At 37.1% G+C, this 25,108-nt stretch overlaps 1 protein-coding gene across 4 annotated transcripts in view; it reads left to right on the top strand.

The window, feature by feature from the left end:
* The window catches only part of DLGAP5 (DLG associated protein 5), a 47,588-nt gene that overhangs the window by 16,980 nt on the left and 5,500 nt on the right, over positions 1 to 25,108 (top strand). For 3 of the 4 annotated variants that reach the window (XM_005905046.3, XM_070377796.1, XM_070377798.1), the window contains 11 exons: positions 125 to 195; positions 3,235 to 3,509; positions 4,242 to 4,366; positions 4,735 to 4,864; positions 7,208 to 7,293; positions 8,048 to 8,208; positions 15,709 to 15,801; positions 19,075 to 19,294; positions 21,852 to 22,035; positions 23,484 to 23,544; positions 24,561 to 24,804. In XM_005905046.3, the coding sequence (XP_005905108.2) occupies positions 125 to 195; positions 3,235 to 3,509; positions 4,242 to 4,366; positions 4,735 to 4,864; positions 7,208 to 7,293; positions 8,048 to 8,208; positions 15,709 to 15,801; positions 19,075 to 19,294; positions 21,852 to 22,035; positions 23,484 to 23,544; positions 24,561 to 24,804 (1,650 nt within the window). The remainder of the gene's footprint in view (positions 1 to 124; positions 196 to 3,234; positions 3,510 to 4,241; positions 4,367 to 4,734; positions 4,865 to 7,207; positions 7,294 to 8,047; positions 8,209 to 15,708; positions 15,802 to 19,074; positions 19,295 to 21,851; positions 22,036 to 23,483; positions 23,545 to 24,560; positions 24,805 to 25,108) is intronic. The other variant, XM_070377797.1, reaches the window with a different exon arrangement.

Raw genomic sequence — 25,108 nt, forward strand, 5'->3', positions numbered from 1 at the left:
TACATTTCTATTAAGCCTTTTTTCCTTTCCCAAATTACCTAGTACTTTTTTTTTTTGACTTGTACTTTTAATGCAGCATTTTTTATCTAGTCAAAATGGGTGTCTTATTTCACTTTTATTTTAGATAATGAAGCAGACAGAAAGGCACCAAATCAAGGAAAACCTGCCAAAAAGATAGGAACAAAACCTGACAAGGTAGAGTATAAACATCTGTTTATCTCTAGATACTTTGAAAATCTCATTGCTACTTTCATAAAATGGAAATTAAGCATATAGAACTGCTTCAAGAAGTTGACTCGCCATGTGTCTTAAAACCTCCTGAACCATAAAGAAGCATCAGGAGGCTTTACTTGTTGTTTTTCAGGTGTCTTATCCTCAGAGTTTTATAGTTAGAGAAAGCATAATTTGGTTAACAGGAAATAGAGAAAAGTGATAGAAACACAGCTGACAGAAACCTTCATGTCTAAGAGAGGATGGAGTTGGGTGAACTGTATTGACTCTGAATTCAGTTAGGCCTGAGTCTGAATATTGTCCTATTAGCTATATAACCTTGGGCAAGTTATGAATTTGTTTTCCCATCTCCAACACATAATACCTACATAAGAGTAGTTTTAAGAACTAAGTACTCTAATGTTTCTGACAGTGTCTAGCGTAGTACCTTATAGGGTCTATAGAAAAGAGTCACCATTTTGAGGCCCCAATGCCTTGGTTTATAATCGGTGCTATGGTTCCTTAACCTTAAAAAAGAAAGTTATACCGAAGTAAAGAAATGTGGCTATGTTGTACAGCAGAAACTAATACAACATTGTAAAGTAATTATACTCCAGTTAAAAATTAAAAAAAAAAAGAAATGTGGCTAGATTTTTAACTGAAAATTAAAAATCAGAAATGTAAAATCCTCTAAAAATTTTGCTTGTATGGGTGGGTGAAATGTGTAAAGGTTGTCAAAAGTTACAAACTTCCAGTTACAAAGTAAGTATGGTCTGGGGATGTAATAAGCAACATGGTGACGGTGGCTAATAATACTGTGTTGTATATTTGAAAGTTGCTAAGAGGATATAGGTCATAAGATTCTCATCATAAGAAAAGAAATTGTAACTGTGGTGACAGATGTTCATAGGCTTATTACATAGATCACTTTGCAATACATACAAATGTCAAATCATTATGTTGCATGCCTAAAACTAGTATCAGTTTTTTTTTTTTAACAAAAAACCAAATAATTAAATTGACAAAATAAGCTTCACATTATATTTGGTTAATCTCACTGTGTCACATTGAAAAATATTTTTCTCATCAGTTCAGTTGAGTTGCTCAGTCGTATCCAACTCTTTGCGACCCCATGAATTGCAACACACCAGGCCTCTCTGTCCATCACCAACTCCCGGAGTTCACTGAGACTCACGTCCATCGAGTCAGTGATGCCATCCAGCCATCTCATCCTCTGGCGTCCCCTTCTCCTCCTGCCCCCAATCCCTCCCAGCATCAGAATCTTTTCCAATGAGTCAGCTCTTTGCATGAAGTGGCCAAAGTACTGGAGTTTCAGCTTCAGCATCATTCCCTCCAAAGAAATCTGAAGGCTGATATCCTTCAGAATGGACTGGTTGGATCTCCTTGCAGTCCAAGGGACTCTCAAGAGTCTTCTCCAACACCACAGTTCAAAAGCATCAATTCTTCGGCACTCAGCCTTCTTCACAGTCCAACTCTCACATCCATACATGACCACAGGAAAAACCATAGCCTTGACTAGACGGACCTTTGTTGGCAAAGTAATGTCTCTGCTTTTGAATATGCTATCTAGGTTGGTCATAACTTTCCTTCCAAGGAGTAAGCGTCTTTGAATTTCATGGCTGAAATCACCGTCTGCAGTGATTTTGGAGCCCCCAAAAATAAAGTCTGACACTGTTTCCCCTGTTTCCCCATCTATTTCCCATGAAGTGATGGGACCGGATGCCATGATCTTCGTTTTCTGAATGTTGAGCTTTAAGCTAACTTTTTCACCCTCCACTTTCACTTTCATCAAGAGGCTTTTGAGTTCCTCTTCACTTTCTGCCATAAGGGTGGTATCATCTGCATATCTGAGGTTATTGATATTTCTCCTGGCAATCTTGATTCCAGTTTGTGTTTCTTCCAGTCCAGCGTTTCTCATGATGTACTCTGCATAGAAGTTAAATAAGCAGGGTGACAAGATACAGATCTGATAGAGTGCTTGATGAACTATGGAATGAGGTTCGTGACATTGTACAGGAGACAGGGATCAAGACCATCCCCATGGAAAAGAAATGCAGAAAAGCAAAATGGCTGTCTGGGAAGGGCTTACAAATAGCTGTGAAAAGAAGAGAAGCGAAAAGCAAAGGAGAAAAGGAAAAATATAAACATCTGAATGCAGAGTTCCAAAGAATAGCAAGAAGAGATAAGAAAGCCTTCCTCAGCGATCAATGCAAAGAAATAGAGGAAAACAACAGAATGGGAAAGACTAGAGATCTCTTCAAGAAAATTAGAGATACCAAGGGAACATTTCATGCAAAGATGGGCTCAATAAAGGACAGAAATGGTATGGACCTAACAGAAGCAGAAGATATTAAGAAGAGGTGGCAAGAATACATAGAAGAACTGTACAAAAAAGATCTTCATGATCCAGATAATCACGATGGTGTGATCACTGACCTAGAGCCAGACATCCGGGAATGTGAAGTGCAGTGGGCCTTAGAAAGCATCACTACGAACAAAGCTAGTGGAGGTGATGGAATTCCAGTGGAGCTATTTCAAATCCTGAAAGATGATGCTGCGATTTTTCTCATAGGATAAGTTTATTTATAATCAAGGTTATTGTAAAAGAGGATTTGTTACTTGACAATAATAGTCTTCCAATAAACACTGGATTTCTGATTCTCAAATCATTGTAATTATCCACATAATTTAAATTAAAAAATGAGTATTTGTCAGTTGGGTAATTTTTCCACCTTAATTTTCATATATCTTAATTTGCCGTAATACCTAAAACCTATTATTTAGTCTTTTTAATGAGGATTGGTTCTCTCTCTCTGGATCCTAACAATGGTTTAGTTAGCTGGTCTACTGATTTCATATTTACATTTAACTGTATTTATTTTTCTTTCTTAAATTATATTCATGGGACACATATCTCAAGTCTAGTATTTTCAGACCTGTAAAAATTGGCTTGACTATATCCCCAGGAGAGAAATTCTCACTCTTCTGTTTCCTTCCATCCAGGTCATTTCTTTTAAAGTTGATAATGAAGAAAATACTTTGGATTCACAAACCAGTGCCACAAATGGAATGAATCCAGATGGAGTCTTATCAAAAATGGAAAATGTATCTAAGACGAACAGTGCAAAAATGAAAGGGAAAAATTCCTTTGCACCCAAAGATTTTATATTTCAGCCATTAGATGGTCTGAAGACCTATCAAGTAACACCTATGACTCCCAGAAGTGCCAATGCTTTCTTGACACCCAGTTATACCTGGACCCCGTTAAACACAGAAGTGTAAGTATTTAAAGTTAATAATGAATTCTTTGCTAAGATGGTTAACAATCACCTTTCTTAGATTTGGCATGTGCTTTTTAAAGGTTAATGTTTAGTTAGTAAATTATGTTAATTATAAATCATGAAAATTTGGTCTTTTAAAAAAATTCTTCAGAAGGGTACAGTAATGTACTAGACAGTTTTAATATTTCCTATACATTGTTTTTATCTGTATTTTCATGGTACTCTTTGTGGCGTTTTTTTGCTTTTAATAGGTGATCTTTTTATAAAGACTTATAAATAAATTTTTAGAAGAAAGAAACTGTAATACTGTAGCTCAGAAATGGTGGGGTTTTTTGTCTTTTTGCTAAGTGTTACTTTAGAAAAATTACTTCTAAAGACAAAAATAATTAACTTGCAAAGTGAGGGAAAATCAGTTGGAATCTTTAATAGAAACAGCATGGTTGTTTTGCAAAGACTGGCTGATAGCAAATTTACTAGAAACTGCTCAGCAGCATGCAAGACTATAGAGTGCTTATGTTCCATGAAGAGATCTTTATAATCTTTGGATCTCGTAAGTAGTAAAGACAGACATTCCCACTATAGGTGTTTAAATATGTCCAGAAAAGACACATTTAAAAAAATTAGAAACATATTTCTATTTAATCCCAGATTTTTTAAAAGCAACATCATTTTGAAATCCTTCATATGACGCTTATGTTTTAAGAAGTATATATTTACTATTGTTTTTAGTGATAAGACTGAAGCAACAAAAGAAATCTTGGCACAAAAATGTAAAACTTTCTCTGCCAAAACAGTACCTCAAGATTCAAGTAAATCACAGTGTCCTTTGGGTTCTTTAACAGTTTGGAATAAAGGTATTAAATTTTAATTAATTTTTTACTTGCTTTTCTGAATTGTGATTTATCAGGTTTATTAGGCCCTTTTCAACATATAGCCCAGGAATGTGATCTCAGGGTCAGGAAAGATGTGAAGACATGGGGAAAGATATCTGGAGAGAGAAAGAGTTGGAATGAGGAGTATAGACTGAGAAATAAATGTAACTTTGAAGAGATGAATATTGGGAGGCACTTTAGAGATACGTGGTGAATGGAATCTTTAAGTCAGAGATAAAATTTGAAAATTCACATTGGAATAATTGGAAAATTTAAACAGATTTGTCTTGTGGGGAACATCATTTTGTGAGTGGCTGCTTTGAAATTTATATGTAATGTTTTCTTTATAGAACATGTCTCAAATAAAACTGAAACTACTAATGAAAATTCAAATGGCCTTTCAGGAAAGGAAGAAGTCCCATCACTTGAAGTAAATGAAGATCAGCTTTCTCAGCCACAACATGATGTGCCGTATTTCAGGTTTGTCCATTTGTTCCTAGTATAAGAATTTTGTATTCATGTGTAGACAATTAAAACCAAGATTAAACTATTTTTAGCCTGAATGTAATAGATGAATTGGGGGAAACTGAATTCCGGTGATTTTCATTTATCTTTTAAATTTAAATTTTTTTTTTTCACTAACTAGTTCCCAATTCAAAAGGTAGTAAAAGATACAAGTGAGGAGTCTTTTTCCCAAATCTGTCTCATAGAGGGGATAGTTCAAACCTTCCACAGAGGCAAGTGTTATTCATTTCTTGTGAATACTTCCAGAGTTAGATAATGCATATGTAGAATAACAAACATATTTTTTCTTTTTTTTTAATATAAACAATAGCATGCTGTTTTGTTTCATGTAATGTTAACTGTAACAGACATTCCATTTTAGTACTTAAAGAGCTTTCTTATGTTATTTTGAGTATGTGTTTTCTAAAGGCTGCACTGCTGCTGCTGCTGCTAAGTCGCCTCAGTGGTGTCTCTGTGTGACCCCTTAGATGGCAGCCCACCAGGCTCCCTGGGATTCTCCGGGCAAGAACACTGGAGTGGGTTGCCATTTCCTTCTCCAATGCATGAAAGTGAAAAGTGAAAGTGAAGTCGTTCGTTGTGTCCGACTCTTAGCGACCCCATGGACTGTGGCCCACCAGGCTCCTCCATCCATGGGATTTTCCAGGCAAGAGTACTGGAGTGGGGTGCCATTGCCTTCTCCAAAGGCCGCACAGTATCCAATAATATGGATATACCACAATTTACTGAATGAGTTCCTGTTGCTGATTATTTACATTGGGTTCAATCTAGTACTATTATAATCAAGGTTGCAGAGAACAACCTTATATATATTTCAGTTCTCTCATGTGCAAATATATGAGGACCTCAGTTTGCATCCCCTCCAGCATGGTATGGGAGTTCCTATTTTCTCATACCTCCTCACCCTCTAAAGAACCAAATTAAAGTTTATTTTAAAAAAAAGAATAGGAGGCTCAGTGGCCCGTCAACTCATGAGATAGGATTATGTTTCTCTAACTCTGAATTGAAAATTAAGTTCCTGTTTGGGGAACTTCAACATGTCACCAAATGCCTTGGAAACATATCAGAGGCGTGCATTTTGAGAAAGGCCTTTATATTCTACATCATACAGAAAATTATTATATCTTACAATTTTTGAATGAATATAGCAAGAAAATTCCCATACCATTTCCAGTACAATATTAACAATTTTTGAACTTTACCAATCAACTAAATAAAAATATTACCTTACTCTAGTTTTATTTATTTTTTATTTATTTTTCCTTTTTTTGGCATGAGATCTTAGTTCCCTGACCAGGGATCAAACCATCAGAGTCTTGAGCACTGAGATGCCAGGCAATTCCCTTTACTCTTGTTTTAATATTCATTCCTCCTCTCATGAATGAGTATCTTTTTATATGTTTGGGAACTACTTCAGTTGTTTTTAGAGTATAATGTTTTGGTATTGTAAGGTCTTTTAGAGGTTAACTAGTTTACTATATTGTTCAGCTGAGACATTGAGATGATAAGCAATTTACCCAATTAAATAATGTCAGATCTAAGTGGGGTCTCCTTTCTCATTTATTAAGCTGTTCTCTGTTGCCATTGATTTAAACAGCTAAATTTGTCTTCTAAGAAAAACTATCCTCAGTTTTCCTGCTCAAATGTTTTTGTAAAGAAACATACTGCTGCTGCTGCTGCTGCTAAGTCGCTTCAGTCGTGTCCGACTCTGTGTGACCCCAGGGTTTCTTAACCTTGGCGCTATTGACATTTTAGGCTGCATAATTTCTGTTGTGGGGTCTTCTGCATTATAGGTTGTTTTGTAGCATCCCTGGCCAGCAGCACTCCTCTATTTCATGATAATCAAAAATTATTCTAGAGAGTGCCAAATGCTGCCTGGTAGGAAAAATTGACCCCACTTGAGAATGTCACTGTCTTTCGATAAGCAAAGCCAAGTAGAATCTGTAAGCCTTTATCACTGTAATTTGGGACTTACAGTTTTTAGCTTCATCTGACTCACTCTTGGCAATTGGTTTCATCAGAGTTCCATGGAAAATAACGAAGAGCAGAACTAAGGAATGTCTGATTCTTTCTGCTCAGGGGTTGAAAAATAAGAACAGAAATAACTGGAAATATTAGCTTGAAAAATGGGCTCTTAGCATTAACCATCCACTTAAGTTTTAGGTGTATAAGGATGGACATGGAATATCAATATATATTCATGGATTTTGATATATCTCAGTTCATAAAACAACTAAGCATCAGCTCTGGGAAATCACTGTTGTGTAAGTGCCATAGTGCTAATGTGTATCATCATTGTAGAAATATTCTCCGGTCAGAAACTGAGAAGTTAACTTCACACTGCCTTGAGTGGGACAGGAAACTTGACTTGGACATTCCAGATGATGGTGAGGGAACACTTATATTTTTTTAATGTCTTAGCTTTGTTTATTTTAATATGGTTGCATTTACCTGAAACATAAAAATCTAGTGTTGTCCAACTTTATAGTTTCATTGTTATTCAAAATAGCAAGAATTTTCCATATGACATGTATGTTCACTAATATCTCTGTGCTAAAATGGTACCTAACTTAAAAGATGTAAGTAGTTAGAATATTGACTATCATTCCTGAGAGTTAGACATTTGCCAATTTTATTATTAAAATTTTTTTACTATGATTCCATGAATGACAACTATGTCTGATATTGCTTAATTATACAAAAATATTTTCTGAATGAAGATTACTTAAATCAATATGGATCAAATTTTGTGAAAATTCCATAATCTTGCCTATTCAGGAAAGCTGTTTAGAAAAAAAAGTCATTTGTGTGCTGCCAGCTCAAAGTCCTTAGATATTGATGTACAGTAAGTTGTTTAAGGTTTAATTCTTATAAAATACAAGGAGAGGTAGAATGCTTTGCTGTGTAGGTGTTGAGTATGAGAATGTATGTTGCTAATTTTTAGCAGGATTTGAAACAGATAGTAAATGCTCTATATTTGTATGACAAAGTTTTGTTGTAGATATTTTTTGTTTTGCTATAAAGTAAGAATTTGATTCTATAACTAGGATATTTAGAATGAGGTCACCTTATCAGCTGATAGGATTGAAATAAAGATCTTGTTTCATCCTTCAACTTTTAAAAACCTTGTATTTCCTCTAGCTAAAGATCTTATTCGCACAGCAGTTGGTCAAACAAGACTCCTTATGAAAGAAAGGTTTAAACAGTTTGAAGGACTGGTGGACAATTGTGAATATAAACGAGGTGAAAAGGAGACTACCTGTACAGATCTGGATGGATTTTGGGATATGGTTAGTTTTCAGGTATGTGGTCAAATATTTTGAATATATTAACTTTGAGTCTTTTTTTTTTAATGAGTTAACCGTAATATGTGCTCAGTTGGTGGATTTGGGATATGGTTAGTTTTCAGGTATGTGGTCAAATATTTTGAATATATTAACTTTGAGTCTTTTTTTTTTTAATGAGTTAACTGTAATATGTTCTCAGTTGGTAAGTAGTGTCTGACTCTTTTCAACCCCATGGACTGCATCCTGCCAGGCTCCTCTGTCCGTGGTATTTCCCAGGCAAGAATACTGCAGTGGGTTGCCATTTCCTCCTCTCGAGGATCTTCTTGACCCAAGAATCAAACCCAAGTCTCCTACAGCTCCTGCATTGCAGGCAGATTTTTTACAACTGAGCCACTGGAGAAGCCCTTAACAGTAATATAAAAGGGTTGGTAGTAGCTTCTGGGACTAACTTGGTTGCTCAGTGGTTAAGTATCCACCTGCCAGTGCAGGAGACATGGATTCAGTCCTTGATCTGGGAAGATCCCACATGCCTTGGAGCAACTAAGCCCATGTGCCACAACTATTGAGCCTGTGCCCTAGAGCCTGGGAGCCCCAACTACGTGCCCAAACTTCTGAAGCCCTTCTGCCTTAGAGCCCATGAACCTCAACAAGAGAAGCCACTGCAATGAGAAGCCTGCACACCACAACTGGAGAGTAGCCTCTGCTTGCCACAACTAGAGAAAAACCTGTGTGGCAATGAGGATCCAGCACAGCCAAAAATAAATAAAGTTAAGAAAAAAGAAAAGTAGCTTCTTATGTACCTGTAATATTATTGGGTTGGTGCAAACATAATTGTGGTTTTTCCGTTGTTGAAATTTGCTGTTTGATATCGGAATACATTCTTAATAAATATGGTTAAGTTAGACATCATTTTTAATGCACATTTCTCACTTTATGTTTTTTGCTGACTTATTACTTGCTGTTTATTTTATATTTATTCTGGACTATGGAGATGATGTTTGACAAAAGGCGAATTTGAGCGATTTCTTTTTTATTCAAATTCAAAATGGGTCGTAAAACAGTGGACACAACTCGCAACATCAACAATGCATTTGGCCCCAGGAACTGCTAATGAATGTATAGTGCAGTGGTGGTTCAAGAAGTTTTGCAAAGGAGACAGAGCCTTGAAGATGAGGAGCACAGTGGCCAGCTGTTAGAAGTTGACAAGAACCAAATGAGAGCAATCATCAAAGCTGATTCTCTTAAAACTACAGGAGAAGTTGCTGAAGAACTCAGTGATGACCGTTCTATGGCTGTTTGAAACACATTGGAAAGGTGAAAAAGCTCAATAAGTGGGTGCCTCAATAGCTGACCACAAATCAAAAATATCATCATTTTTAAGTGTTGTCTTCTCTTAGAATTCTATGCAATGATGAACCATTTCTCAACCAGACTGTGACATGCAACCAAAAGTGGATTTTATACAACTGGTGATGACCGGCTCAGTGGTTGGAACAAGAAGTTGCAAAGCACTTCCCAAAGCCAGACTCGCACATGGTCACTGTTTGGTGGTCTGCTGCTGGTCTGATCCACTACAGCTTTCTGAATCCTGGCGAAACCATTACATCTGAGAAGTATGCTCAGCAAATTGATGAGATGCACCAAAAACGGCAATGCCTGCAGCTGTCATTGGTCAACAGAAAGGGCCCAGTTCTTCTCCACAACAATGCCCGACCATACATTGCACAACCAGTGCTTTAGAAGTTGAACAAATTGGGCTATGGAATTTTGCCTCATCCACCATATTTGCCTGACTTCAGTAGTCATCTACGGGTGTGAGAGTTGAATCATAAAGAAGGCTGAATGTTGAAGAATTTCAAACTGTGGTACTAGAGAAGACTTTTGAGAGTCCCTCGAACAGCAAGAAGATCAAACCAGTCAATTCTAAAGGAAATCAACACTGAATATTCATTGGAAGGACTGATGCTGAAGCTGAAACTCCAATACTTTGGCCACCTTATGGTGGCCAAAGAGCCGACTTAATAGAAAAGACCCTGATGCTGGGAAAGATTGAAGGCAGGAGGAGAAGGGGAGACTAGAGGATGAGATGGTTGGATGGCATCACCGACTCAATGGACATGAGTTTGAGCAAGCTCAGAGAGATGGTGAAGGACAGAGAAGCCTGGTGTTCTGCAGTCCATGGGGATGCAAAGAGTTGGACATGACCTAGCAACTGAACAACAAGCATATTCACCCAACCTCTTGCCAACCAACTACTACTTCTTCAAGCATCTTGACAACTTTTTGCAGGGAAAATGCTTCCACAATCATCAGAATGCAGAAAATGCTTTCCAAGGGTTCATCAAATCCCAAAGCACATGTTTTAATGCTACAGGAATAAGCAAACTTATTTCTTGTTGGCAAAAATGTGTTGATTGTAATGGTTCCTATTTTGATTAATAAAGATGTGTTTGAGCTAGTTATAATGATTTAAAATTCACAGTCTGAAGCCACACTTTTGCACCAACCTAATAAATGAGATGTTAGTACCTTTGTAAACTGTAAAGTGCTGTCAAAATGTGATGACCGATTTCTTCTCCCCATATAATCAGTATTTTCTATTTGGGTTGGAAATTGAGTTATATTCAACAGTTGAATAATCTGTAATGCTTCTACATGTGAGAAAATGAAATCTGTTCTTTAGTAGTTGAGTTCATCTAGCAGTTACTGAGTTCCTGTATGTCCTAGACATTGTACTAGGAGTTGATAAAACAAGGCACATTTTCTGCCCCAGAGGAATTCCAATCTAATGTAAAAAGTGCTATAAGAGAGGGAATCACTAGGAAGATTAGTAAAGGCATGGGAGGAGATGACAGTTTCCAGCTTCTTGGGCATGTTTTAGTAATAAGTATATAAAAAGCCATTTCAAGAACCTATAGCCAACAACTATTAGACATTGCAAGAAAGCCTCAAACCTGAAAGAAAGAAGCCAAGAAAAACATAAGAAAGATATTTGGATGGAGGAAGTGGACCAATCTAGGAGGTATAGTATCCAAATAATAGGGATTCTAGAAAAAGAGTACAGAAAAACTGGGAAATCAGTGAAGTGGTTTAAAAATTTCCTCAGAACTGGAGGACATGAATTCCAGATTGAAGGTGCCTATTGGGTGCCCAGCACTGTGAATCAGAATAGACCCACACCAGCGCACTTCTTTAAGTGTAACTATATAACTCTTGTGATGAAGAGAAAACTCTAGAAGCTTCCAGAGAGAAAACAAGTTTCATATTAAGGGTCAAAGATCAGAATAGCCTTGGATTTCTCCACTGCAACATTTAAAACTGGGAAAACAATGCCCTCAAAATTCTAAGGGAAATAATTTCCCAACCTGGAGTTCTGTAGCCAACCAATCAAGTGGATGGGCATTCTCCAAGCACAACAGTCTCAGATACTACCTCTGAAGCACTCTTTTTCAGGAAGCTAAATGAGAAAGTATCTCACAAAAATGAGGGAGTGAACCAAGAATGGGGTAGAAGATGAGTTTGATCCCCAGAAAGAGACCAAGAGAATTGAGGCCAGGGGGAGCCAAGAATGTGTGCAGCAAGCTTATGAAGTAGCAGTTCCCAGCAGAGCAGGCGGCCTCGGGCTCCTCCAGACCTAATTCTGGAAAGTGAAACTGAGTAAAATACTTGATTTGTTTTTTAAATTGCATTAAGAGGAGATTTATGGAGAAGGCAATGGCACCCCACTCCAATACTCTTGCCTGGAAAATCCCATGGACGGAGGAGCCTGGGGGGCTGCAGTCCATGGGGTCGCTAAGAGTCGGACACGACTGAGTGACTTTCACTTTCACTTTTCACTTTCATGCATTGGAGAAGGAAATGGCAACCCACTCCAGTATTCTTGCCTGGAGAATCCCAGAGCCTGGGGAGCCTGATGAGCTGCTGTCTATGGGGTCGCACAGAGTCAGACACGACTGAAGCAACTTAGCAGCAGCAGCAAGAGGAGATTTATACTTACTGTGCAGAGTTTCGGAGAAGGCAATGGCACCCCACTCCAGTACTCTTGCCTGGAGAATCCCATGGATGGAGGAGCCTGGTACGCTGCAGTCCATGGGGTCGCTAAGAGTCGGACACGACTGAGCGACTTCACTTTCACTTTTCACTTTCATGCATTGGAGAAGGAAATGGCAACCCACTCCAGTGTTCTTGCCTGGAGAATCCCAGGGATGGGGGAGCCTGGTGGGCTGCCGTCTATGGGGTTGCATAGAGTCGGACACGACTGAAGTGACTTAGCAGCAACAGCAGCAGCAGAGTTTAGAATGAATCAATGATAGATATCATACATGAACAACTAAGCAAGTAAAAAGCAAAACAAGGGGACTTCCCTGGTGGTCCAGTGGCTGGGACTCTGTGCTCCCAATGCAGGGGGCCCAGGTTCGGTCCCTCGTTGGGGAGATACATCCCTCATGCCACAGCTAGGTGTTTGCATGCCACAGCTAAAGATCTACTTGCTGCAGTGAAGGTCCTGTGTGCTGCGACTGAGATGCAGTGCAGCCAAATAAATAAATAAGTATTAAAACACAAGTCTAGAGAAAAAAATGAGTAAAGGAACATAATTGTCTCAATAACTATATGACTCAGATGTGAATTGTGTTTTGTTCTTTTTTTTTTTTTTAATGTGGGCCATTTTAAAAGTCTTTTTTGAATTTATTACAGTATTGCTTCTGTTTTATGTTTTGGTTTTTTGGCTATGAGATATGTGGGATCTAAGCTCCCAGGCCAGGGATCAAACCCGCACCCCCTGCATTGGAAGGCAAAGTCCTAACCTTTGGATTGCCAGGGGAGTCCTATGAATAGTGTTTATGTAATCACACTGAAAGCATTACTTTGTGACCAGTTTTTAATATATCTGACAATTTTCACGTTGATGAGTTGGTTCACTAGTATACTGCAATGGCGATCAATTAATTTTGTGTTTCCTAGTATTGTTACTAATTTATAGGTTTAAAGATACTGGATGTGTTTTCATTGTTTATAGTTACCATCTTTATTGATGCTCATTTCTCAGCTTTGGCCATTGGGAGCCTCTTCAACAAATTAGCTGTTGGGACCTTTTTTTTTAAAGAGTTGTATTGAAGTATAATCTACATATCATAAAATTAGCCCGTTTCAAGTGTTCGGTTCAATGATTTTCAATAAATGTACAGAGTTGTACAACCATCACCATGATCCAAATTTAGAACATTTTTATTATTTGAACATTTTTTATTTGGCTTTACCACTCAGCATGTGGGATCTTAGACCCCTGTACAGGGATTGAACCCAGGCCCCAGCAGTGAAAGCACTGGGTCCTAACTATTGGACCACCAGGGAATTCCCAAGAATACTTTTATCACCACAAAAAGGTCCTCTTTGCCGATCTGCAAATCAATCCACATTCCCACTCCTAGTCCCCAGGCAACCACTAATCTTGCTGTCTTTGTAGATTTGCCTTTTGTGAACATTTCATGTTAAGTAGACTAATACAGTACGTGGTCTTTTGTATGTGACTTTTCACTTAGCATGACGTTTTTGAGGTTCATCCATGTTGTAGATTGTATCTGAACTTTAACCAACTGATGGATGTTTGGATTGTTTCCACTCTTTGGTGATTATGAAGTCATGATGAATATTCATATATTGTGTGGATTTATGTTTTTATCTATCTCAGGTAGATATGTGGAATATTGCTGGATCATATAGTAAATTTATGTTTAACTTTTAAAGAAACTGCCAAACTATTTCCCAAAGTGATTACAGCATTTTTCTTACCAGCAATTGGTGTGTTCCTTTTTTACCATATTCATACTTGTTATTGTCTGTCGTTTTTAGAATAACCATCCTAGTGGGTGAGAAGTTTCTCATTATATAATAGTTTTGATCTGTGTGTCCCTAATGATAATGATGTTAAGCATCTTTTCATGTGCTTATTAGCTGTTCATATTTTTTTTGGCAAAATATCTAGTGAAATATTTTGCCCATTTTTACATTGGTTTGCCTTTATTATGGAGTGGTAGGTGTTTTCAATATATCATGGACACAAGTCCTTTATCAGAAGTATTATTTGCAAATATTTTCTCCCAATTTGTGGCTTGTCTTGTAATTTTCTAAATAATTTCTTTTGAAGTGCAGATATTTTTAATTTTGATGAAGTTCAATTTATCAGTTTTTTCTTTTATGTTGTGATCATATCTAAGAACTCTTTTTGCTTAACCACAAATCGCAAAGATTGTTTTCTTCTGTTTTTTTCTAAAAGTGTTATAGTTTTAGCTCTTACAGCTAGGTCTTTGAGCCATTTGGAATTTTTGGTGTGTGTATGGTGTAGGTAAAAGTCTAAATTCATCTATTTTCTTGAAGATATAAAATTTTCCCAGTACTGTTTCTTAAAAGACTGTCTTTTCTTCATTGAACTGCAGTGGCACCTTGTTGAAAATCAGTAATCATAAAGGTAATCCTGAGTCATTTTGACATTTAAATTTTTCTTTGAGAGAGAGGTTGAGAGTACTTATGAATATAAATACATAGTCAGGGCACTTGAAGCAAATTTACCAAACTGTTGACAGTGGGTACCTCTTTGGAGGAGATTGGAAATATCAAAAGGATGGGGATATTACTTTTAATTTTTTAAAGTGAGATTGTGAGAAGGCAAACCACAGACTAGAAGAAAAATATTTGCAAATTATATATCTGATGTTTGATACAGACATATCTGCATCAAAATATACAAAGAATCCTTAAAACCACCTTTAAAGTGGTTTTAAAGTGGAGAAAAGACCTGAGCAGACACCTTGCCAAAGAAGATATACAGATGGCAAATAAGCATTTGAAAAGATAAAGCTCAGCATCATAGATCACTAAGGAAATGCCAGTTAAAACTACAATGAGGTGCCACTGCATGCCTATGAGAATGGCAAAAATCCAAACCACTGACAGCATCAGGAACTCTAACTCATTGCTGGTGGGAGTGCAAAATGGTACAGCCACTTTGGAAGGCAGTTTGGCAGTTTCTCACAGAGCTAGGTTCGCTCTTATCATATAATCCATGATTGAAAACATATGTCTGCACAAAAACGTGTACACAGATGTTTATAACGTCTTTATTCATAACTGCCAAAACTTGGAAGCAGCTAAGATGTCCTTCAGTAAGAGAATGGATAAATAAACTGTAAAAAAGAGAGAGAAAGATTGTGTTCAGATTGTGTAATGTAGGAAACAAAAACATTTAGGATATCTTTCTTAGCATTTTAGTGATCAAAAATAATTTAGGAGAGTTATTCATATATGACATCCATTATGCAGATTTTGGAGGTTTATAAGACAAAAAATAACAATAAACAATTTTACCATAAGAATTTTTTACTTGAATACTAAGTTGAGAATGATTTAGTCTAATTTTATGTTGCCATTCTCAATTTTTTTTAAGCTTCAGTTTATTAGTTTGTAATTTTAATGTGGTTTTTCATTGATCTGATAAACTTGTGCTTTATTTATTAACAGATAGAAGATGTAAACCAAAAATTCAGCAATCTGACCAAACTTGAGGAATCTGGATGGCAAAACAATAACAATACAAGCAAAAAAGTTTTTCGGGTAAGTCTGTGGGTTTCTAATATAGACTCTTCTACTCTAAAGAATTTTTATTTTCCAGCTTCAGAAACATTTAGCTTCAGATTTTTTTTATCATTTTATAAAATAAGTTTCGTCTATTGCTTACAATGTCCTGATTGTCTTTGAAGAAAGAATAAGGAAATGAACAACACGAAATTCAGGATGATTGTTTCTGGAGGGAGGAATGACAGTGGCTGTGATGGAATTGGGGCACCCCAGGAGCTTCTGAGGTGCTGAACAGTGTGTATGTGTTATTCTTTAAATTGTGTTTATACATAGTAGAAGTAAATACTTTATAGAATCCTTAGTATAGATGTTGTTCCAAGTACTTAACATTTTTTAACTCATTTAATCATCAACAATCCTGTTGAGGTGGTACTGTTATCTGGGATGTGAGGCCCAGAATAGATTAAGTTACTTGCCCAAGGTGGAGCTAGGTTTCAGGCCAGACTTGCTCATTCCAGAATCCCTGTTTTTATCCAGTACAGTGGATTGTGTGTCTCTTTTGAGTGACACATTTCAAAATGAAAGAATTTTAAATAGAAAAGAGGAACAATGACTCTTTAGAATGTCTGTCTTCTTCCCTACATTTTATTTTGTAAAATTTCCTATTACTTTTCTCTGTGAAATTCACTTTATCATGATAGATTCCATTGTTATATATTTGTAGGTTTTTTTCCCCTAATAATGTTTATTTATTTATTTGGCTGTAATGGGTCTTCACTGCTCTGTGAACTTTTCTCTAGTTGCGGTGAGTGGGGCACTACTCCAGTTGCAGTCTGCTGGTTTCTTTGTTGCAGAGCACAGGCTCTAGGGTATATGGGTGGGCTTCAGTAGTTGTGGCACATGGTCTCAATAGTGGTGGCTTCCAGGCTCTAGAGCACAGGCTCGATAGTGTGGCGCACAAGCATAGTTACTCCATGGCATGTGGGATTGTCCTGGATCAGAGGTCGAACCTGTGTCTCCTCCGTTGGCAGGCGGATTCTTTACCACTGAGCCCCAGGGAGGCCTTCTAGTAATGTTTTAAACTCATTGGTTCAGATGGGCACTTTTCAAACCTCCAGTTTTCCTTTTGGATTTTAGAAAAATGCCTGTGGTTATAAAATTAGGCTTCCAGATTGGTACTTTATTATGCTGTGTAATCCAGATAAAAATCTGTTTTGACTCCTTAGGAATTTAAGATGTTAGAGTATTAAAGAAAGCTTTTAATAAAATTATTTTGCTAATTGTTATGACAAGGACTCTAAGGACACTGACAAAATTAAACAAATGAGTTTTAAATATACTAAACAGTGAAGGATGCTTGAACATTTGGAAGCTACTGTGGATATTTCTTATTGAGTACTTAGTCCTGGAAACATCAATATCATCAGTGATGCAAATAATGGCTGTAGCAATATGGCAGAGCCTTGTAATTCTGCATTTTATCACCAGGTGTCTCTCTCCTCCTACTTTATTTATAAGCTACTATTAAGCTATGGAACAAATAAGATTTATCTTTTACCTATACTTTGATACCGTTCCCTTCTGATTCCTATTTATTGACTTCTCATTCTATCACTTAGCCTTGTTTTCTACCTTTCCCTCTTTTTTCCATCTGTTTTTAGATATATTTAAGTGTCTTATCTTTGTTTACATTAGAAAAAACAAAAATAACTAAACCAGTGAGGGCCATATCTCCCTCTAGTTATCTGTACCTTCCCTTTCTCATTCCCATTTCTTTCTTCCCAGTCACAAAGTTCTCTATACTCTGTCTTTACTGTTTTGATTCCCATTTACCTCTCTAACTCAAAAATTCAGCTTCACCCTCTCCAGGCCTCTAGAACAGTTATAACCAAGGTTATTGACCCACTAGTTCTGCAGTTAGTAGACAGTTAATTATAAAATCTAGTCCCTCTGCATTATTACATATAGTCTACTTCCTCTTTCTTGAAATTATATTCTACTGATCTTCCTCCTACCTCTATATCCATTCTTCGGTCATGTTTGCAAGTTTCTGTTTCCACTTGTCCCTTAAGTGTTTATGATACTCAAGTTTCTACTTCAGCTCTCTTCCCTCCTTCCTTTCTTCATGTGCAGTTGTATCCACCCTGCAATGATTCCCAAATCTATATTTCAAACCACACTTACTGCTGACACAGTAATACTTTAAGTATTAAGTATTAAGGTATATATAAGCTATATATCCCAAACTGAAATCATCTGCACACACACTGATGTTTCCCTGTTCCAGAGAATGGTGGAACCATCCCTCCAGGGGCCCAAGATGGAAACCTGGTTATCTTCTGTGATCTGTTCTGGTTTTCACCACTTCACCATTGCATTTCTAAGAGATTGCTAAGTCCTCTCAATTCTTCCTCTTAAACATCTCTTGAATCTGTTTACTTTTTTCCATTTTTTTCCCCTCCTTAACCTCAACTACTGGCATCTTTTCTCAGTGTCACTGCGGAAGTCTCCTTCCTAACTGGCTCGTCACCCTCCAGCCTGTTCTCCAGGCTGGACAGAGTGAGTGACCTTTCTAAAAGGCAAATTCAGTAATGCTAACCTCCTGCTTAAAAATCATAGGTAATCTCTATTCTTTCGTCCTCTGCGTAAATGGCCACACGTGAAGGATTCTGATGAGCTGTGCTCACCTCATGCCAACTCCTCTGTGCTTTTTCACTTCTGGTTTTGCAAACATGCTATTCTTTCTGCCTAGCCCTTTCCTTACCCCATCTTACAGCTCACCTATCTCTGATTTCAGCTTAAGTGTGACTTCCTAAAAGCCTTTCTTGGTGCCTCTGAAGGTTGATTAATTCATAAATTGAGCCCTCTGAATTTAGTTTTAACATGACATTTATTCTTCTCAGTGTCTTTATCTAGCTCTTCTACCATGAGGCTGAGAGCTCTTCGAAAGCAGGAACTTGGTCCGTTAACTTTTGGCCCCAGCATTTTAGCACATACTGGGAGCTTGATAAGTATATATTGAACATGTTAAATATTTTACATATGCTTTATTCGTTTTTCTTATAAATGATAATGTGTAGAAGTATTAATCGCTCAGTCATGTCCAACTTTTTGTGATCCCATGGACTGTAGCCCGCCAGGCTCCTCTGTCCATCGAATTCTCCAAGCAAGAGTACTGGAGTGGATAGCCATTCCTTTCTCCAGAAGGTATTCCCAACCCAGGGGTCAAACCTGGATCTTCTGCATTGCAGGCAGATTCTTTAGATGGTAATAAGTAGCTTTAATAAATGTTATAATTTCTCTTCACAGAAAAAAGTTGTCTCAGGTATAGCAAGTAAACCCAAACAGGATGATGGTGGAAGAATTGCTGCTAGAAATCGCCTTGCTGCCATAAAAAATGCAATGAGAGAGAGAATTAAGCAGGAGGAACAGGCTGAGGCAGCAACCTCTGTAATGCCAAAGGAAGTGGATAAAATAGTGTTTGATGCTGGATTTTTCAGAATTGAAAGTCCCATTAAATCATTCTCAGGTTAGTTTTTTCTGCTGAGACTACTTAAGGGAAATACTTGGGTTGGATGGACGCTTGTGTAAGAGTTGAAAAACAGTTTTCATGTGAAGATTTATGTGTTCCAAATAGCTTATGGAAGATAAGTTTGGTTTCATTTTCATTTGGAGTGAAAATTTTCCTCCAATGTTTTTGAAATGTAATGAAAATACCAATTCCCTGATTTAAAAATACTGCCATGTAACCAGCTCTTAATACTTTAGGAAGTCATTCTTTCTTATGATTTTCTAACTCTGGTTGTGTTTTTCAGTACCTGTTTTTCATAGGCTATCTTTATTAGTTTGAATTTATTTACTTAGATTGAAATTAAATATAAGCCATAAATGAGAGGTCATAGTTGAAGTAATCTGTTCCTTAAATCTTGGTAGACACTTCTATTAATGCTTTAAGTGCTAGATGTTTATTTCCAAGGAGAAACAGACCAAGTCCTCTTTAAGTACTAATTAGCAGAAAGGATTTTTTTTTTTTTCCTATTCTCTTACTGTGTCCTCTAGGAAGATTTCTGACAATAAATTTGAGTTGCTATCTAATATTTACTTTCAAATGTAAATTTATCACCAAGTATTTTATAACCTCCCAGTCAATTTAGGTATCACACCTAGTGTGTGGTTTTGATATGTTTCCTTTATTCTAATCAGCTATGCTCCCTGGATGCCCAGGAATTGCCTCACTGCTAATGACATGGCTCCTTGTTACTTACTTTCCAAGGATCCTAGTAGTTTGCAGGACTCTGGGTTCACTGCTGTATGTTCTTTCATGTCCCATCTTGGCACTTATGATTAGAGAGATCAAGGTTTTTGACCAAAATTTATCTTTTTGAAATTGAGTTTTAATTATAGAACACATAGGTTATATGAGGTTTGTTATAAAACAGAAGTCCCCCAAAAAGCCCCTATTTGTTACGTCCTCAAGGCCACCACTTCAGTGCTTAGAGGAATCTTTGGGTGTTATTTATGGCCTTTTCTAAATAAAGTGTAGATTTTTTTCTTGAATTATTTCTTTGATATACTTTCCTTGGTTCTCTCTGATCTTTCTTCCAGAAGCATATATCTTTCTCCTTGTAGTAGACTATCATTCTTTCCTGTACTTGTCATTTTCTTCTACTTCCTGAATTTCTTCAACTTTCCTGTTGACAATGTTTTTAGTTCCTAAGAGCTCTTTATCATTCTTTGGATGTTCCGTTTTATAACATTCTGTACTTGTTTCTTAAGTGTGTTGTCTTATCTTTCTGCAGACATTAATGATAACTTTTATGTATTCTTCTCCTGGAGAGTCAATATTTGTCCCAAAATACTCTTATCTGTTTGGTTTTGGTTTCTGTCTCTTGTATCAGAGGCTTCCCTTGGGTGTCTAATGGTGGTTCACTGCCTGCTCACGGCTATGAGCAGGGCTCTGCACGGCAGCACATGGGTGGTAGGGTCTTTACTCTGGGATGATTTAGCTGCATTGTTATGCTGTATTTAAGTCTTTTTTCATGGGCTAGTCAGATTCTCAGACTCTTAGCGACCCACTTTCACTTTTCACTTTCATGCATTGGAGAAGGAAATGGCAGACCACTCCAGTGTTCTTGCCTGGAGAATCCCAGGGACGGTGGAGCCTGATGGGATGCTGTCCATTGGGTCGCACAGAGTCGGACACAACTGAAGCGACTTAGCAGCAACCGCAGTCAGATTCTCCAGAGATCTTTCCAACCTGCTGCCTGGAGGGTGTAATTCTGGCTGCCAGTCTTTCAGGAGCTACATGGAGGGAGGAAAACTCAGTGTATCAACAGTTTTAAAAATACTCATTTCAATCCCCCCTTTTCCATATAGTACTCATCTTTCAATTGTATCCCCTAAACCAGAGACCCTCTATTTCAACTTTTTTGGGGAAATAAGCCTCTAGTTTTTTTTCTATCTTGATGGTGGGAGGGGATTTTTCAAAGCTGCCCAGCTGTGCATAATGAGGAAAGGAGTCTGGACTCTTAATTGTTTTTTAAACTGACTTTGAACCAATCTTCCTGTTTTTACCTCCGCTCCTAATGATTCTTGACGCCACCAATTCTTTTTGAGGAGTACTGTGGTATAAACTGGGCTGATTCACATCTTTCCTGACTGGTGGCTTAGGATTTATTTTCTCAGGTTTACTAGGAAATACACTACTCATCCATCTGTATTGCACTTCGAAAATTTCCTGAGTTTTGTTGTCTCTTTGTTTCGTCTGTCCTTGAAAATTATATTACAAATTTTAAAAGTCACTGACCTTAAAAAAAGAGGATGCTTTGTCCTTGTAGTGTTCTCCCTTTTAAGATCATCTCTTTACTGTTTATAGTAGTGAAATGTTAAGAGGAAGCCGTTAGTGTGTGTGTTCAGTATCATCTTTAACTGAAAGTCTCAGACATTTGACTTTAACAAACATTATTTTATAGGAGAAAGAGGCTAGTTGGTAGGGGAATAGGAAGAATTGGCACTGTCTCTCTAACTATAGTGAAAAATGAATGAAAGAGCTTTTTGGTGTTGAGATGATTTCTTTCATCTTCTAGGACTTTCTTCTGAATGTCTTTCTCAAAGACTTAAAACACCTCAGTCTGTCAGCAAAACTGTGTCTGAGACCAGGGCTGAGATGGGCCTTATAAGACAAACTACATCACCAGAGAATCCTGGTCCTCAGGGTGCCAAAAGTGAACATGTTGATAAGACTTTGATTTCAAATATTCCTGGAAACAGGTATTTCTTTAATGTGTTATTACTAAGAGTTTAACAGATGTAGACATTAAATACCATTTCCAATTATTAACCTGTTAAGTATGCAACACATATATTTTTAAATTTCACAATGACCATAACATATAGGCAATATTTCTATTTTATAAAGGAGGAAATTAAGGCTTCAGATTTCAGATTTGGAAATGGTCATATTAAGAAGAAAAGAAACAATATAGTGTTCTTTGGTGCTAAACAGTGTAGTGTTCTTTTGTATGCAGTTTTGGTGCTTGACACATCTGAGCTCAAAACCAGTCATATGATATACTATGAAACTTCAGGTCAAGTTTAATTAACTCAGCTTCAGTTTCATCATGTATAAAGTAGTGCTGTTATGTCCCTGCAGGGTCATTAAGAGGTACGCACTTTTGTACCAGCCTTTATGGAAAGTACCTTGGGAATCCTGACTTGACAGATGGCAGAGCAGACAAGGGGGAGCTAATATGTACTGAACAATTATTATGGGCTGGACATGGTTCTAGGTTCCTATCACATAGTATCTCATTCAGTCCTCAAAACAACCAAATAGAGTACTAAATCCCCATTTTTCAAAAATGAGAAAATTTGGAAAGTGAGTAAGTTAGCCAAATTCATCTTGAGAAACACCCTATAACTTGAAATGGGAGAAACAAATGAAAGTTTTTCTTCGTAAGTATTTCATGGAACAAGTTGTAAAATTTCTAGTTTTTAATGTAAGCCACAGTATATTTAGCATTTATGGCAGTTAAAATACTTTAGATGCTTTAAAAATCTGTGGATTATAAGATACCAATTTATTGTCATTTCTTATCCTGCAGTTCATTTTCTTGTACTAAGAAGATCCAAAATTGTATTTAAGTGATATTACAAGTGCTGTTTAGGACTTCTCTTTACTTTTTAATTTCTAAAAATAGTCTCAAAAGAGCCTTTTTACAAACAACTTTGTACAATGAAGGCAAAGTGAAGCTGAAAACCAGAAAAATAGAGTATACTTAAAAAAAAAAACTCCAAGAGATTGAGACAGATGTTTCTAATAAAACGTGAGTTAAGAACTTCAGGATTTGAATGTTTTGTGCTGTAGCTAACAAGTAAATGTAGCCAACTCCAGCTATACAATACTTGCATGTTGCTTCCATCCCCTAGAAGTAAGCTTTAGCTTACCCTTCCCTAGTATGTGGCTCTGGATTTGGCTGAGGTTCAAAAGATTTCCAATAGACTGATGAGCATGGTCAAAGGCTTGCAAGCATTCTGGGGAAAATGCATTTGGTTTCTAAGCCCATCCTGTAGTAGCTATCATCCAAAACTAATCTATTTGGATCAGGCCTGATCTTAGATGAGGGCCCAACTCTGACCCATAAAGGATAGTCTCAAAACAAGTCAAGACAGCAATATGTTTAATTTTCTGAGTACAGTGCTTCTTTTTTCTTTTTTAGGAACAGCATAGGAGAAGATGCTAAGTGTCTTGGATTACAAGATTTAATTGAAATAAACCATGTAAGTCCTGTTCCGATACATTAGGTAGCCCAGGATGTTATCTATTTGTATCAATATATATAGTAACTCCATAAACAACCCCCAGAATTTCCACTGGAAATTTTAATCAGTCATATGAAATGATAGTTCTTATTTCAAAGACCTTTGCCTTGTTTGAGACCATAGTGCCAATTTGTATTTCAGCTTACATCAAGATTATTTTTGTAAATAAAGTTTTATTATACTACAGCCACTGTCATTCATTTATGTATTTGGCTGCTTTCAAAACACAATGATTGAGTGTTCAGTGTTTGTGGCAGAGTCTGGCTTACAAAGCCTAAAATATTTATAGTTGACTCTTGGACAGAGGGCTTTCCAGGTGGTGTGGTGGTAAAGAATCTGGAGACTTGGGTTCTAGCCCTGGATCGAGAAGATTCTTTGGAGTAGGAAATGGCAACTGAACTCTAGTATTCTTGCCTAGAGAATTCCATGGACAGAGGAGACTGGCAGGCTGCAGTCCTTGGGGTCACAAAGAGTTGGATACAGCTGAGCACACACACACTTGAACGACAGCAGGAGGGGTGTGCCATCCCTCTGCACAGTTGAAAATCCACATAAAACTTACGTTGGCCCACTCCTTATACTTAGTTCTTCCACGTTAGCAGTTTCGCATCTGTGGATTCAACAACTGCAGATCCTATAGTATTTACCACTGAACAGATTCTAAGTGGACCCTTGCAGTTCAAATACGTACTGTTCAAGAGTCCATCATACACCTGGCCCTTCACATAGAATGTTTGTCAATCTCTGAACCGGGATATTGGTACTTGCTGAGAAACTTTCCTTCAGTTATACTATTGCTGTAATATTATCTGATCTCATTGTTCAAGAAGCAAGATAGTAGGATGGATTTATAGTGTTCTTTAGCTTGTGCTCAGAATGTCATCACTCTATTATTATTTTAAATAGTGACAAGACTTTTTATGTTTATTTAACTTTTGGGTAATTAAATGTAAAAATCATTTTTTTACTTCCAGGGTATAAATAAAATAAACTTTGAGATAGATTGTTTATCTAGTGAAAGAATGAATTCGGCTCTCCATGCTGGCAAAGTAGCAGACGATATTAATACTAACAAAAAGGAAGAAATTTCAGATATTGTGGAAGGAATGGAACTAAATTCAGTTACAACACAGGATGTTTTGATGATTAGCCCTGAAAAAAATATACAATCACAAAATAACATCTCATGGGAAGAAGAAACGAAAACTTCTCAGCCAGGTAAGGTCTTTTTAATGCATTTAAATAAGATTTCGTTAAATAAATGAACTTGTCCTAAAGTATAGATTATTGTAAACACTTCCGGATATAGTTTCCAAGAATAAAGGTGGAGAAACTGGACACTTGCTGTAAATATCTAATGAGAATTAGTTCTCATTGTGGTACCCCACTCTCCACCCCAAATCTTTTGAGACAGACTTGTTAAAAATCAACAACAGATACTAATCCACGTTGGATTGCAGGAGCACTTTTGATTAGACCTTACTATCTGGGGTCCTTTGTTGTTTGTGAAGGCTCAGAATTA

This window comes from Bos mutus, chromosome 10 (assembly GCF_027580195.1).
Source record: "Bos mutus isolate GX-2022 chromosome 10, NWIPB_WYAK_1.1, whole genome shotgun sequence".
In the NCBI taxonomy this organism is placed as follows: domain Eukaryota; kingdom Metazoa; phylum Chordata; class Mammalia; order Artiodactyla; family Bovidae; genus Bos; species Bos mutus.